This window comes from Malaclemys terrapin, chromosome 1, assembly GCF_027887155.1.
Source record: "Malaclemys terrapin pileata isolate rMalTer1 chromosome 1, rMalTer1.hap1, whole genome shotgun sequence".
Lineage (NCBI taxonomy): Eukaryota > Metazoa > Chordata > Testudines > Emydidae > Malaclemys > Malaclemys terrapin.
The window spans coordinates 290699821-290714124 of record NC_071505.1 but is presented as its reverse complement, the minus strand read 5'-3'; the positions used below and the strand labels follow the sequence as shown (position 1 = coordinate 290714124).

The following is a 14304-nucleotide window of genomic DNA, read 5'->3' as shown; positions in this document are numbered from 1 at the left end:
CCCAAACCTCCTCTACTGACACCTCAATCTAGAACAGTTCTGGGACAAAGTATCTTCATTAATATCAACTTCTTTCTGGCACAGAACAGTATTGCATAGCACTGACAGTATGAAGCTGCTAAAACTAACATGCTGCAAAATATGCAAAAGAAAGCAAGTAATTGCCAAAACATGATCTTGGAAACAGTCTATGGAATTTACAGGGAGAACTGACCCCAAGTTTTTTTTAATTAAAACAGAAAAAAGTGATTTATTAATAGTCTTCTAGGCATGTTTCTGAATGCTTACCTTAAAGTTATTACTAAGAATCAATAACAAGAAATTTTTATGTTGTAAAATGATCCAGTGATCAGATGAGGAATTCACGATAAAAAGGACTCCTGATTTTGTGTGAGAGACATAGGAATGGGGGTAGTGTGTAATTATTTTGTAATATGCACATACATACACACACGTGTACAAAACACATACACACACCAATAAACAATAGGGTATGATGTCTTCATTGGATTGTTAGCACAGCCAATTTGTTTTTTAAACTCAAAGATCTTCCTTTGCTACATAAATGAACACAACTGCCATGCAGCTCTCATGCAAAACAAGGAAGAGGGAGAATAGTTGCTTTTGGACCAAAAACTAAGAAAATGAACTCAACTGGTGATGGGGTTTGTTAATGTGCTATCTTTTAAGCTGTTTAAACAACAAAAACAAATTAAACCTCTGAGAAAGAGTTTTAAGCCATTAGAAACCCGGGCAAGTATTTCTGAAATTTGTCACAAATACACATACACACATACTTATATTTTTACCTGTCCAGCATTTTAGTGCTGGCTCGTTCTAACTTTTCCAAAATCTGAGGAAGTTGTGTGTCATCATCACATGACCCTCCCCAACCAAGGACACGGGCAAGATCATTTCCAGTACCAAGGGGAAGCACTCCCAGCTGACACTGAAATACAGCAAAAGAACAAATCTTTTTTTTGCAAATAAAAGAACTGGAAGCATGAACTAACACGGGGTGGGCAAACTTTTTGGCCCGAGGGCCACATCTGGGTGGGGAAATTGCAGGCAGGGCCATGAATGTATACCTGGGGCAGGGGGTTGGGGTACGATGTGCAGGAAGGGGCTCGGGGCAGGGGGTTGGGGCAGAGGAGGGGTGTGGGATGTATGAGGGGGCTCAGGGAAGGAGGTTGGGGTGCAGGGGGGGTGCACAGTGTGGGAGGGGGCTCAGGGCAGTGGTGCAGGGAGGGGTGCATGCAGGAGGGGGCTCAGGGCAGGGGGTTGGGGTACAGGGGGGGTGCAAGTACAACAGGAGGCTCAGGGCAGGGGGTTGAGGTGCAGGCGGGGGGCTCAGGGCAGGGAGTTGCGATGCAGGGTTCATACTTACCTAGAGCGGCTCCGGGGTGGCAGTGGCGTGCACCAGGGCCTGCCTGCCCTGTCCCTGTCCCCACGCCGCTCCGCTTGTATGTGGCCCCTGGGGGTAGGGGAGCAGAGGGCTCCATGCGCTGCCCTCGTGCTGCCCTCGCCTGTGGGTACCTCCCCTGATGCTTCCATTGGCCACAGTTCCCACTTCCCAGAGCGGAGCAGGGCCCGCGGTGCCACTGGGGTGGCAATCCCGCGGGCTGGAACCAAAGCCCTGAGGGGCTAGATCCGGCCCACGGGCCACAGTTTTCCCACCCCTGAACTAACACAAATGTTTACCCTTTCAAGAAGCAAATGTTAATTATATAGCTGATTACTAATTCAAACCTGTAGGTCAAATCCTATGGTCCTTATTCAGTTCAAATTTCCCAGGGACTTCAGTGAGAGTGTTGATTAAGTAGGGACTACAGGATTTGGCCCTCTACCTACCTACCTATCTATCTATCTGTGGGAAAAGGTAAAAAAAAAAAAAGTAAGTACATACACTTGCCTGTTTGTGCAAGCTGAGTTTATCAATTTCTGACAAAACCCAACCAACGCTTCCATCTCCACCACATACAAGAATCCGGAAATTGTCAAACTTCTGAAATAACCGCAAACTAAAGGGAAAATGCAGCTCGTTAGAATGCATGCCCATTAATGGATATTCAATGCTGGTGTTTTTCATAGATTCATAGATTATAGGACTGGAAGGGACCTCGAGAGGTCATCGAGTCCAGTCCCCTGCCCGCATGGCAGGACCAAATACTGTCTAGACCATCCCTGATAGACATTTATCTAACCTACTCTTAAATATCTCCAGAGACGGAGATTCCACAACCTCCCTAGGCAATTTGTTCCAGTGTTTAACCACCCTGACAGTTAGGAACTTTTTCCTAATGTCCAACCTAGACCTCCCTTGCTGCAGTTTAAACCCATTGTTTCTGGTTCTATCCTTAGAGGCTAAGGTGAACAAGTTCTCTCCCTCCTCCTTATGACACCCTTTTAGATACCTGAAAACTGCTATCATGTCCCCTCTCAGTCTTCTCTTTTCCAAACTAAACAAACCCAGTTCTTTCAGCCTTCCTTCATAGGTCATGTTCTCAAGACCTTTAATCATTCTTGTTGCTCTTCTTTGGACCCTTTCCAATTTCTCCACATCTTTTTTAAAATGTGGTGCCCAGAACTGGACACAATACTCCAGCTGAGGCCTAACCAGAGCAGAGTAGAGCGGAAGAATGACTTCTCGTGTCTTGCTCACAACACACCTGTTAATGCATCCCAGAATCATGTTTGCTTTTTTTGCAACAGCATCACACTGTTGACTCATATTTAGCTTGTGGTCCACTATAACCCCTAGATCCCTTTCTGCCGTACTCCTTCCTAGACAGTCTTTTCCCATTCTGTATGTGTGAAATTGATTTTTCCTTCCTAAGTGGAGCACTTTGCATTTGTCTTTGTTAAACTTCATCCTGTTTACCTCAGCCCATTTCTCCAATTTGTCCAGATCATTTTGAATTATGACCCTGTCCTCCAAAGTAGTTGCAATCCCTCCCAGTTTGGTATCATCCGCAAACTTAATAAGCGTACTTTCTATGCCAATATCTAAGTCGTTGATGAAGATATTGAACAGAGCCGGTCCCAATACAGACCCCTGCGGAACCCCACTCGTTACGCCTTTCCAGCAGGATTGGGAACCATTAATAACAACTCTCTGAGTACGGTTATCCAGCCAGTTATGCACCCACCTTATAGTAGCCCCATCTAATTTGTATTTGCCTAGTTTACAGGACATAGGTGCCTGCTTTTGCTTTTATGATAATAGGGATGTAGATAAGTCCAACTACTACACCATATGTAACTTACACTTTTATCTGTTACAATATATTCTACCTACCCTATTTTCTGGGAAATAACATGCGGAATTTTAATGAAAAATTTCCCTTTAAGATCTCATGCACAGTTTTCATTTTTTTTTTAAATATGAGGTTTGTCAGAATACTGAGCCAAACAAGAGACCATGCGCTGAGAATGCCAATCAAAGTCAGATGTTTGAGGTACCATGACAGTCAATGGGAGTTTTGCACCAGTAAAGGTTAAGTTATGACTGCAGTGTGTGGTCCAGAATGTGGATGGGGTGGACAGTCCAGTCCCCTGCCAACTTGTGACTTTTCTAAACCAAAGGAAAATTAATCACTATACATGACATGATGATCATCGGAATACAAGGCAAACAGAGCGAATATATTTCATACTGGATCTTCAAACAATGTCTTGTTTCTACTCATAGACTTTACCTGCCTCCAGTTCCTTCAGTTCTCCAAATTCTGCCAAGATACACAATACAATATTCTCCTTAGGTGATAAAGAAAAGGAGGACAGAGGAGACAGAGAACAAACGGAGAGGTGAGACTAAGAGGAAAGGAGAAGGAGACATGAAGAAAAAGAGATCAAAGAGGAGAGAGCAAGAATGGGAAAACTATGAGAAAATAAGGGGAGAAATACTAAAAAAAAAAAACTGATTCTTTACATGATAAAAATAGGTCTGTGTATTTTTGTGCATATTATTTTCCAGAACATGTATCATCTTAGCATTATTACTAAAAGAAGCACATAATGTGAATGTCGGATTTTTGAAATGTTTATGACATTTCTAATGAAAATACTGAATCTTGTATAATAGGCAGATGTATATTCAAAACAAGACACAATATTACTTATCTCAAACAGTGTTTGGAATCACAAAGCTGATGCCAAAATGATATTTGCCACCCCAGGAACAGAAATAATCCTCTAGAAGTACACTGTACAGAGAATAAGATTTTGCCTTTCAAATAGCTGAAAACAGAAAATTATCAGCATCACCTGATAGACCAGGTGCCACAGACCCCAGTTTGGGAACCACTGCCCTAGTGAATCACCTCTCAACTCTAGTACTGTGTCAAGTATTTAAACCAAGGTGCTTTTGAGATACAACTTTACAAAAACTCCAGACTTTTAAAAAACTTAAGATACATTTTTCAAACTTTCATATCTCAAAAATGGCTTGTCCAATTCAATTGAAGTTTCCTCTCTTTTTCCTCTGGCAAGAGACTGCATGTGAAATATTAGGTGGAAAGGATGTTTTCTAAGTTAAGTCTGGATCTAAATTAGGGTTATGCTGGAAAGTGAGTTACAGATATAGATTTAAATATAAATATAGATACACGCATTTTTCATTTGGGGGCAGTTTTAATTTTTTATCATACAAACATAGTTCAGCGCATAAGTGCTGGAACTAGGGGTGGGGGGTGCGGTAGCACCCCCTGTCTTGAAGTGGTTTCTATTATATACTGGGTTTACAGTTTCGTTCAATGGTTCTCAGCACTCCCACTACACAAACTGTTGCAGCATCCCTGGTTCTGCATCTTTAAAAATGTAAAATCAATATATTCACTTGCTGTTACCTGACATGAATAGGACATTTAATCACAAAGCAATATTTGAGTGGAATGCGTTTAGGTCACAAACATTTGTATATAAATTTAGTATTTTATGAAAGCATTGACGTAGCTTGAAGTATGGCAATCACTGTGCAAGTTTCCCTCCTATATCTCTACCAATTTACTTAAACCTTGACTTGCATTACCTCTGCTATTTCAGTCCTGGCTTTGCCTCAAACAAAGACATGACAAATTTTGTGTAAAGCTCACAGAATAACTCATTTGCATTTGTGACCTAAACTGTAACCTGAATTTAGGTCTCCAGTGGTGAAAAGCTAATGTACTTAACCAACCACATGATTTCCTGTAGTATTTTCAAAGTGCCATTTGTGTCCAAAATTCTAAGGGCAAGTCTACACTACAGCGCTACATCGGGGCAGCTGCACTGATGCAGCAGCGCTGCTGTAGCCTGTCTGGTGATATGCGAATGGGAGAGCGTTCACCTGTCAGCATAATTACTCCACTACAGTGAGAAGCGGAAACTATGTCGCGACAGAGCATCTCCTGCTGACATAGAGTTGGTGTGAACAGCGCAAAACTTGTGTTGCTCATAGGGGAGCTTTTTCACACTCCGGAGTGACGTAAGTTAGAGCAACTTAACTGGTAGTGTATACCTGCCCTAAAGCTTTGTTAGAATATTATTCTAAAGCTATTTTAAGACATTACAGAAATATTTACACATACATATTTCTGTATATAGATATTCACAATGAGCTGCCAATCATAGCTGAATTGTATGTTGAAAACACACACAAAAAAAAGAACAAATTTCTTTCAGCTGTGTATAATGCCCTGATTCAGGAAAGCACTTAAGCATGTGCTTAATTGCCTTCCTAAATCAGGGCCTTAGTAGGTATGTCTACACAGCCTGTGGCAGATCAGCCCCCTCCCTGGGCTTCAGAGCCCAAGCTCCAGCCCCAGCCCTAGTGCTGTCTACACAGATATTTTTAGAGCACTAGCACGAGCTCCACAAGCCCCAGTCTGTCACTGCTGCAGGCTGTACAGACGTAACCGTAGAGACCACAGCCTGGAGCTAGCCAAAAGTCCATGAAAAATATGAATGCATTTTTAATTTCAAGTGAATCTTTTTTTAAAATAAATAAAATCCTACACACCCTCAGAACTGATAATGAAGTTATAGGTGACTGGTGTTTTAAATTTTACTTTTATCCATTACAGATGTTAATAGGAAAGCAAATATCAGAGATTTGTAAAAAATACTATAATTAGAGGACAACTGAGTCACCTTTGTACTCAATTCCCTTTGAAAAGGCTTGCTCAAGATTGAAAAGTTCATTACCCTAAATGAGGTCCTCCATTCATTAAATCAAACACCTGAGCTGGATTTAGCGACTGTTTGAATCGACGAAGAAACTTTACTCCCTGATTGTCTCCACTCTTTGAGTTAACAAAAACTAAAAGAGGACTGGCACAGGATGGCGGGCATGTGGCTTTCCAAAATCCTGTGAACAAAGTTAGAAAGAATGAAATAAATAAGATCTTTATATATGAACACATTCAAGCGAAATCACGAGAAAGGAGAGGAAAATGGATGAAAGGACAAAAGGGATGCAATCATACGACGCATAATGCAAAAACTGAACTGAGTATTAGCCTCAAGGAGAATAGCAATGTTATATTAAAACTACTTCAGATTTACTACTCTGTTTTTTGTCTCCCGGATTTTTATCTGAAATTTTGTCTAAATTTAGCAAAACACAAAAGAAAATAGCTTTATTTTCCACAGCAAAAAGGTAGGTTGATGGAATCTTTCAATTTTTTCCAGCACACATCACCATAACATCAAATACATTTTCCAGATATAAACCATATTTTTTTCTGACTTGTTGTTTTTAAAAGCTTCTATCAAGTTGCATCACATTGCAGTAGTGTCAAATTGAGCCCTCCAATCTACAAAAGTTCCATTCCCACCAAATTTAAGAACCCCCATACATTTCCACTAAATGTTACATTGTTAAATTACTCCCAACGGAGACTTTGCATAAAAACTTTTATTTCAGACTGAATTTATACAGTTGAGTTATAATGGAAGGACAGAACAACACACTCTTACGGTCTGATCCAAAGCTTACTGAAGTCTTTGCAAGACTTTCAATTCTCTTTAATGGGCTTTGGGTCAGGACTTTAGTAAACAGTGCTAATGGACAGTGTTGTCATGAAAATCACATTCATTGAGGGCCCAATGGGAGTTACGGCTGCTCAGCACCACTTTGAATCAGGCCATAGGTGACCAGGTTTCGACTCTTATTTCAGGCAAGAATAAAGTAATTATCTCTTTTTAATTGTCTAAAAACAAATCTGAAAGCTAAAAATCTTATCAATTCTGATGAATTAGAAAAAATTAACTTTGAAAGTGTAAGAAGTTTAATATAATTCCACTTTCTATTAATGCATAATTTAATACAATATTATTTTTGACTGGTAAGCAATCTAATTGCACTAATAATGAAAGCAATCTTCTTAGCATGAATAATAAATAGCAGCAATTTCACTGCTTCAGCCAAAGACATTAGACAGTAAGTTTACAGTCAGTGAACATCTCCAGTATTCACAGTCATTTATATCAATCCCATACATACAAAAAGTGCCTAACTTAGGGTATGTCTACACCCAGCCGCTAGTTCGGCGGCTGGCAATCGAAGTTCTGGGTCTTGTCTGGATGCGATAAGTCGAACCCGGAAGTGCTCGCCGTCGACTGCGGTACTCCAGCTAGACGAGAGGAGTACCGCGGAGTCGACGGGGGAGCCTGCCTGCCGCGTGTGGACCGAGGTAAGATCGAACTAAGGTACTTCGAACTTCAGCTACGTTATTCACGTAGCTGAAGTTGTGTACCTTAGTTCGATTTGGGGGGTGAGTGTAGACCAAGCCTTAGAGGTAAGGTAGTTGGGTTGCATATGCCACCAACATAAACTATAAAAAAAAAAAAAAATGAAATAAAACAGTTTAGTTTCTCAGCACTCCACTCAACAATTCATCTTCCCAACCTCAACTTCACCTTCTTTCCTGCACCTACAGTCAAGCTCATCTCGATCCTGAACAACCAATGAGCACATTTCAGTTTTCACTATCTTTAATGGTGATCTGTTCATGTTTCAATGACTAACATAGTGTTTCTGATTAAAATAAAATTTTGATAGAAAATGGAAAGGATATTTTTTTTTATCCTCAAAAACATCAGAAGAGAGTGCATCTGAGGAGTTCAGTAAGCTAATCTTTGAGTAACACAAAACAGTGATTTGGAGTTAAAGAAATCATTCTTTGTGTTTTTCGAAAGTGGGCCATGTCAGAATGCATGTGTGTGAAGTTTTCAAGGACTCTGGTTGTTTAGCTGGTGGATCCCAGAGAAACATGAGGAGAACAGAAAAATTTTAAAGGGGAGCATTTAAAAATATTTCCTCTGCAAGCTATTATGTACTTTTCTAAAATATAATTACATGGAAAATTCAATTACCATCTGAAGAGTTATTGTGCTAAATTTGGAGACTAAATTTATCTGAGAAAAAGAGGGATTTTAGTCCTGCTTCAGGTAGAAATCTCAGTGAAACCATAACTATAGAATACCTACTAATGGCCCTGTTATACTACGTACCATCAGAATCTATGCTGTTGAGTGCTGTTGGAGGTATGATGGATACCTTACATTGTCCAAGCGGACATTTTCGAGGATACAGATCTTTACAGGCAGTGTGAACCTGAGGAAAAATAAGGTAAATAAATGTTTCCCAACATTTAATCTGATTTTATGGTAAAATTGCAATAGATACAGTAGCTAGATATTATTCAGAGATGGGGTAATATATAACAGACTATATTGCAGTATATTCAAACATATACAAACATTAAACCATAGATTGTTTAGTTATCTATTTCTAAACAAAATATTCTGAATGCACTACGATACTTAAAAATTCTGCAGATTTCCCACTTCGAGGAAAAGCACCGAATTACAGGACACTAACAAGAGATAAAGGCATCAAGGGAAGAAATGCAATTATATATTGATGAGAAGACAGTGATAGAATGATGGAGAATTTAAATCTATACCACATGAAGAATAGTACAGAAGATAGGAACCAGGGTAACAAAGTCTCAACAGTTATATATTTCAGAATAGATTAGGACAATTAGATTTATATTTATTAGAAGAGACTAGGAAGCGAAAATGAAAGACATACATATAATTATAAGGGGCACAGAGTATGCCATCAACTATTCAAGCAGATGAGCTGCTCAAATCACAAGGGGCCTCTAGTACAGGATGAAGTACGAAGGGCCTGATCCAAAGCCCATTGAGGTAAAAGCAAAAAGTCTCCCCTTGATTTCATTGAGCTTTGAACCATGGCCTCAGGGAGTTAGGAGAAATGCAAAGGATAAATGATACATAGCAAGGACTATTAAAGAAAAACTTGTATTTGTTGACCTATTAAAAACAACAGACGAGTGGGACAGACATTCTAGATTACGAATGTTACTGATCTGTCCAACTCACTCTCCACGAGCTGCCTGGTCCCCTTCCCTTCCAAAAGATTAAGTAATGAAAAATAAGAATAATGGGTAAATAATCATCCTGGCAGAATCCAAGACATTTTTACAAGTCATATGGTACCTACCATAGCTTTACACCAAAGGCACTTCCAATCTTGGAGGCGTAAAACGCTGCCACAGGTCTTGTCGCAGACAGCACATTTGGCACTGACAGGCAAATTACCCTCCAACCATTGGTGAGGCATAGCTATCTGTGAGGAAGTTGTTATAAAGTTAAATGCCATGGCACGGAAACTTGCCATTAAAACTACAAAAAGATCAGGAATTCAGTGTCCTCCTGAAACTTTCCTCTGATTTACTCTTTGCACCAATATCTAGATATGTAAATTTCTGTATGCGTGCATATTTTTGGCAATTCTAGCACTAATCTTCTAGATAAGAGTTTCATGCCAGTGGCTGTAAAATTAACTCATCTACTTCGACACAACTCAGACAAAAAGTGTTGTTACATTTTCTACTTTTAATTTTAACTCTTACATGTATCAATAGAACTACTATCTGTAGGTCAATGAATTCCAAACAGATCTTCTGGGGAACTGGTGTCACTTACAAGTAGACAAAGCAGGCCGAGAAAACAGCATATCAACAAGACTAACACAAATACACCTTCTTCGCTCAAGTAGGAGAGAAAGGGGCTTCTCACAGCAATTCTCAAAGCTCAGAGAATCCATCCATACTTCCTCCAGAATTCTGTAATATGGAATTCTTCCCTCTAGAGCCCATTGATGGTAAATGTGTCTCCTGAAGAGCCCCTGAATTTTAATATAGTATCTATAGCAATACAGCCAACTACCATTCACTTTAATGGGTCATATGACAACATTTCTATACTGGCCAATTAAAAAATAAAATAAAATAAAATACCCACCAAACAATTAACTTTTGTGAAGTATTGAAAGCCTGAATAATACTTACACCATCTTCATCCTCAATGATATCTTTCCCAATGGAGGCTAACGTAGTCCACTTGCAATTATTTGTTGCCCTGACTGCACACCTTTTATGTGCTTTAAATTTACACACTAGAAGAAAGACACAAATGTACTTTATATTAGCTACTCCCTGATTGCAGTCTCTGTAAAGTATTACATCAACAGTTACATTTTCAGAAATTCAGTCAAATGCAAATCCCTCTATAAAACAGAGGAGTACATGTTCACTTACTGTTTCAGACAAAACACAAACCAATTAAAATAAAGAAAATTCAGAGTTCAAACTCATTCTACCTTTTACTTGCTGAACTGTGTCTAGGGATTACATACTGCTGTTTGCTGGCTGCAAGATTACTCACTATTCTTTAAGATCTACAGACATTAAAACATGGAATGGCAGTCTTGTGTCTTCTTGCTCTTGTCAATTATTCATATGTAAACTTTAGTTATTTTAATGACTTTTTAAAAAATGCAATTCTTTTATACTGTAGCTTTTAAAAATATCTTCCATTACATGATAAAAGAGACAGCACAAATCTCTTGCTCAATATATTTTGAATGCAACCCTCATTACAGTTATCCATGGCTTTGTCACCTTGAAACTGAATTACTGCAATTGGAATACTCTGCATGGGGTTATATTTGGAGACCATTTGGAAACTTTAGCAGATGCAGGATGCACTAGTCAGTTTGCTTAGTTATTCAGGGAAGGAGCCTATTATAGCTGTCCTCTGAGATTCACATGGGCTCCCAATTAATTTCCAAGTGCAATTCAATGTATTTATTTTGACCTATAAAAATGTAATTGTTTGGGTCTTGGCTACCTGAGAAATTGTCTCTCTCTTTGTGTGACATAGCAGTAGCTGAAATCACCTGAGGCATTTGAGCAGCTAGAGCTCTGGTTTAAATGTGAAGGAAATGCTTGCGGGGCATTTCCAGAGAAGGAATTTTATACTGGAGCAAACTTTTCTCTTTGTCCAACGCAGCCCTTTGTGGCACAATAGAAGGCCTGTTTCCAGTTTCTGTAGACTTCTGAGAAGGAGGAGGATTAGGAGGGTATGTGTCTATTCAGTAGACTGGGAGTTATTGTTGAGTCTCATAGGTTACCTGGGTAAGGACAAACCCAATTTTTAATAGATTTATTTTAAAAATCCATAGTTGTTTTAATGTATTATACATATGCCTCATGAATGTGGTTTGATATTTTAAAAGTCTGAATAATTTTTATTTTGTTTGATATAATTCGCATACCATGTAATGAAATCATATTGTACCAAACAGACTGATGGATTACAGTTGAGTCTTTACGTTAGTGGAAGTGTATGAGATCATTCCATGTATAGAACTTTATATTTGCAATAACCATAAAAGCTTTATAAGAGCACGGGCAGTAGCAGTAGTTTCTTTGCAAACAAACATAACTATCAAATGCTTTGGCCCAACATTTGTCCAAGATTAAAAGTGCTAAGATCTGGCACAAAAGGTCCCTCTGGAGTCTGGACCACACATTTATTTATATTTTTAATACCATTGTTCCACTGCCAGATTTTAAAAAAATGAACAAGGCCTTTGCTCCTGCCTTGGCAGGGACTGGGAGAACAGGAAGGCATATGGTCCACCCACAGAAGAACAGAAGGAGCATCCCAGTTGCTCTCTAGCAATCCCCATGGCTATTTCAAAAGCAACATTCATGGGCTCCAGCAGTACCTATGTCTCTCCCTCCACAGCCAGACGAATAGGGCCAGATTCTCAAAAACGCTCAGCACCCACATTGGTGCCAGATTTCCAGAGTGCTCAGCTCCCCTTAAGGCACAGAAATAAGGGATGGATTTTCAAAGTGCTCGGCATTCTGCACTTTCCACTGGAACAGCCTGGGACACACTTTCCAAAGAACTGAGTACCTCCTGTGCTCAGCTCACTTGAAAATCCACCACTTAATCTGGCATCTGAATGGGAGCTAAGCACTTCTGAAAATATAGCCTTGACAGTGGGTGCTGAATGCTTTTGAAAATCTGGTCCATGAATATGGGGTCATGAGAACAAGAGCAGCACTAGACACAGTGATTCACACTTTTGTCACCTGCAAGCTGGTCTACTGCAGGCATCCTTGTGGCACCTTATTTGGGCATAAGCTTTTGTGGGCTAGAACCCACTTCATCAGATGCATGGAGTGGAAAACACAGTAGCAGGTATATATACACCAGGGGTCGGCAACCTTTCAGAAGCGGTGTGCCGAGTCTTCATTTATTCACTTTAATTTAAGGTTTCACGTGCCGGTAATACATTTTAACGTTTTTCAGAAGGTCTCTCTATAAGTCTATATATTATATAACCAAACTACTGTTGTATGTAAAGTAAACAAGATTTTCAAAATGTTTAAGGAGCTTCATTTAAAATACTGATCTTAAGACACCGACATGCTCAGCCTGCTGCCAGCCTGGGGTTCCGTTCACCTAGGCTGGCACAGGGCTGAGCAGAGCCTGCAGCCGGAACCCCAGCTGGCAAAGGACCGGCAGCCAGAAACTCAGGTTGGCAGCGGGCTGAGCGGGGCCGGCGGCTGGGACCCCAGCTGGCAAGGGGCCAGCAGCCAAAACCCCATACCGGCAGCGGGCTGAGAGGGGCCAGGGGCCGGGACCCCAGACTGGCAGCGGGCTGAGAGGGGCCAGGGGCCGGGACCCCAGACCGGCAGCGGGCTGAGTGGGGCCGGCACCCCAGACCGGCAGTGGGCTGAGCAGCTCAGCCCGCTGCTGGTCTGGGGTTCCGTCCACTGGTTCCTGCCAGCCAGGGTCTCGGCCGCCGGCCCCGCTCAGCCTGCTGCCTGTCTGGGGTTCTGGCTGCCGGCCCCTTGCCAGCTGGGGTCCCAGCCACCGGCCCCGCTCAGCCCGCTGTCAACCTGGTGCTCAGGGTGGGGGGTGGGGATGTGGGGGGTACAAGAGTCAGGGCATGGGGTGTGGAGGGCTGGGTATGTGGGGGGAGTGCAGGAGTCAGGGCAGGGGGTGTGGGGGGACTGGGTATGTGTGGGGAGTGCAGGAGTCAGGGCAGGAGGTGTGGGGGGCTGGGTATGTGTGGAGGGTGCAGGAGTCAGGGATGGGGTTGTGGGGGGGATGCAGGGAGCTGGGGTGCAAAGGGGGTGCAGGGGTCAGGGGAAAGGGCTGGGGGCATGTGAGGGGGTGCAGGAGTCAGGGCATGGGGTGTGAGGGGGCTGGGTATGTGTGGAGGCTGCAGGAATCAGGGATGGGGTCGTGGGGGGGATGCAGGGGCCTGTGATGCAAAGGGGTGCAGGGGTCAGGGCAGAGGGCTAGGGGGGTGGGCTGGGATCAGGGGGGTGTCCCTGCCCCCTGAGCGGCTCACAGCAGGGGGCTGGAGGGATACGCCCCGCTCCTACCCCGCTTCCCCCTGCCTCTTTTCCGCCTCCTTACCGGTCTGAGCAGCGAGGGCACTGGGGCTGCTCTTCTCCCCTCCCTCGCAAGGGCCATCGGCGGCAGGGAGGAGGCGGGGCTCGACGCAGCACGCTGGGGGAAGAGGCGGGAGAGGGGGAAGCTTGGCTGCTGGCGGAGCCTGACCTACAGCAGCAGCCAGCAGGACCAAGCTTGCTTCTGCCCCCTGCCCCCGCTAGAGAGAGCAGTAGGCGGAGGGCGGAGAAGAGCGGGCTGGGTCGGGCAAGATTTTTAATGGCACGCTGCTGCCTGCCAGGGTCCGGCTCAGCCCACTGCCATGCGTGCCATAGATTGCCGACCCCTGATATACACAGTACATGAAAAGATGGAAGTTTCCTTACCAAGTGGGGAATCAATCTAATGAGTCAATTCAATTAACAGTAGAATACCAAGGGAGGAAAAATCACTTTTGTAGTGGTAATGAGGGTGGCCTTGGTATTCTACTGTTTTTCCTCCCTTGGTATTCTACTGCTAATTGAATTGTTA

At 42.3% G+C, this 14304-nt stretch overlaps 1 protein-coding gene across 1 annotated transcript in view; it reads right to left on the bottom strand.

Annotated features, from left to right (window-relative positions):
• Positions 1-14304, bottom strand: part of DGKH (diacylglycerol kinase eta) — a 266884-nt gene that overhangs the window by 67901 nt on the left and 184679 nt on the right. Inside the window, exons 7-12 of the mRNA XM_054013968.1 lie at positions 10365-10471; positions 9515-9640; positions 8494-8596; positions 6184-6346; positions 1907-2021; positions 810-949 (exon numbers count right to left, since the gene is read on the bottom strand). Of these exons, the coding sequence (XP_053869943.1) occupies positions 810-949; positions 1907-2021; positions 6184-6346; positions 8494-8596; positions 9515-9640; positions 10365-10471 (754 nt within the window). The remainder of the gene's footprint in view (positions 1-809; positions 950-1906; positions 2022-6183; positions 6347-8493; positions 8597-9514; positions 9641-10364; positions 10472-14304) is intronic.